Source organism: Salvia splendens, chromosome 2 (assembly GCF_004379255.2).
Source record: "Salvia splendens isolate huo1 chromosome 2, SspV2, whole genome shotgun sequence".
In the NCBI taxonomy this organism is placed as follows: Eukaryota; Viridiplantae; Streptophyta; class Magnoliopsida; order Lamiales; family Lamiaceae; genus Salvia; species Salvia splendens.
In genome coordinates, this window is record NC_056033.1 from 22,285,064 (window position 1) to 22,287,103 (window position 2,040).

The following is a 2,040-nucleotide window of genomic DNA, read 5'->3' on the forward strand; positions in this document are numbered from 1 at the left end:
TTTCTGGTTTTTTTGTTTGCTTCTTTTGTAAAGCAAAAAAAGATAATGGATAAAAGAAGGTAAAGATGTTTACTATATGTACTTTTTTTATTTTTGGCCCCCTTTTTTTTCTTTTTGCAACAACTAGATAAAATGAAGATAAAGTTGTGCTAGCCTTTCTCACTTTTTTTTTCGATTTTTTTTTTGAAACTAAGATATGAATGTAAGGTAAAGCTAAGAATAGATCCTTTCAAACCCCCCAATTTTGCCGTGGTTTGAATTAGGGTTTAGCTCCAGCCGAGAATGATGCAGCAGCCAGGAGGAATGGCGCCACAACCTATGGGGATGGATCAGCAACAGCCCCATCAGCAGCAGTGGATGACCATGCCACCGCAGCCTCCTCACGTCTGGCCTCAGCAGCAGCAGCAACAACAGCACTACGGTGCGCCGCAAACCAACGCAGCTGCTGGTGGCGCCGCCGACGAGGTTCGATCTCTATGGATTGGAGACCTTCAGTTCTGGATGGACGAGAACTATCTCACATCCTGCTTCTACAACTCTGGCGAGCTAGTATCTGCTAAGGTGATTCGCAACAAGCAAACTGGCCAATCTGAGGGGTATGGCTTCCTGGAGTTCAGGAGTCATGGTTCTGCTGAAAGTATATTGCAACAATATAATGGTGCACTGATGCCTAATGCTGAACAGAGCTTCCGACTGAACTGGGCTAGTCTTGGTGCGGGAGATAAGCGTGCAGATGACTCTCCTGAGTACACAATTTTTGTGGGAGATTTGGCTGGGGATGTTACAAATTATGTCCTGCAGGAAACGTTTAAGGTTGTCTACCAATCTGTTAAGGGTGCAAAAGTTGTTATAGATAGAGTCACTGGACGCTCGAAGGGCTATGGATTTGTTAAGTTTGGGGATGAGAGAGAGCAACAGCATGCTATGAGTGAAATGAACGGTGTTCTCAGTTCTACTAGGCCCATGCGGATTGGGCCTGCAGCTAACAAAAAACCTATGAATGCACCAACTCAGAACGCTTCATTTCAAAATCCTCAAGGAACTCAGGGTGAAAGTGACCCCAATAATACAACAATATTTGTTGGCGGTCTAGATTCCAACGTGACGGACGACCATTTGAGACAAGTATTCTCACAGTATGGTGATGTGGTACATGTGAAAATACCAGTTGGAAAGCGTTGTGGATTTGTTCAGTTTTCTGATAGGTCCTGTGCTGAGCAAGCTTTAGCAAACTTAAATGGGACTCTGCTAGGAGGGGAGAACATCCGTCTTTTGTGGGGACGCAGTCCTTCGAACAAGCAGACTCAGCAAGATCAAAACCAGTGGGGAGGGGGTGCTTATTATGGGTACACGCAGGGGCATGAGGTGCAAGGTGGATTTGCTCCACCACAAGACCCAAACATGTATTATGGAGGCTATCCTGGATATGCAAACTATCAACAGCCGCAACAGTGATATGCTGGAGAGCAGTCGGAGCTTGTGCCTTGCTGAGTGGCTTATTATGTGATATTGCCAAGTTGGATTCGACTTACTATTATCTAATAATATTTGGTGCTATTTTTCTGTTGGTTTTGTTGACCCTTTTCCCCCACGGATTTGGAGGTTTTCTTAGTAAACTACATGTATAATTGTAGTTCTTGATCATGTTTGGAATGAATCGGTTGCATATCAATCGCTTGCCTTAGTTTTGAGCTGTGCTGTTTTTGCTGAACTGCTGAAATGAACATGCTGCGGCAAATTCTTGTAATGCTATTGCTTAAAGTGATGATTATTCAGTTATTGAACTAATATCCAGATATAAAATCAAAATCTACCTTGTTTTTTTTAAAAAAAAGCTAAGAATAGATCAATACCAGATGGCTCGTGATACCAAATGATATGGTTTGGGATAGGACGAAGGACCCGTTGGATATATTGATCCAAGAACCCCACGTATAAGGTTTGGCAGCGGACTCCCTTGATTGATAATCTGGTTTGATCCACTTCCAGAGCTTGGAAAACCTCGACCCGTTGGCTATATGATCAGCCAAGAACCTCGGT

The 2,040-nt window shown here is 43.5% G+C and overlaps 1 protein-coding gene across 1 annotated transcript; it reads left to right on the forward strand.

The window, feature by feature from the left end:
• Positions 1–218: 218 nt before the first annotated feature.
• On the forward strand, positions 219–1,747 carry LOC121791725 (polyadenylate-binding protein RBP45-like). The gene has a single exon (XM_042189584.1). The coding sequence runs from the start codon at positions 283–285 to the stop codon at positions 1,453–1,455; it is 1,173 nt and encodes a 390-aa protein (XP_042045518.1). The 5' UTR covers positions 219–282; the 3' UTR covers positions 1,456–1,747.
• Positions 1,748–2,040: the final 293 nt, after the last annotated feature.

What these genes read in the sequence shown, in the direction of transcription:
- LOC121791725 (XM_042189584.1), top strand. Translation starts at nt 283, where the DNA reads ATGATGCAGCAGCCAGGAGGAATGGCGCCACAACCTATGGGGATGGAT.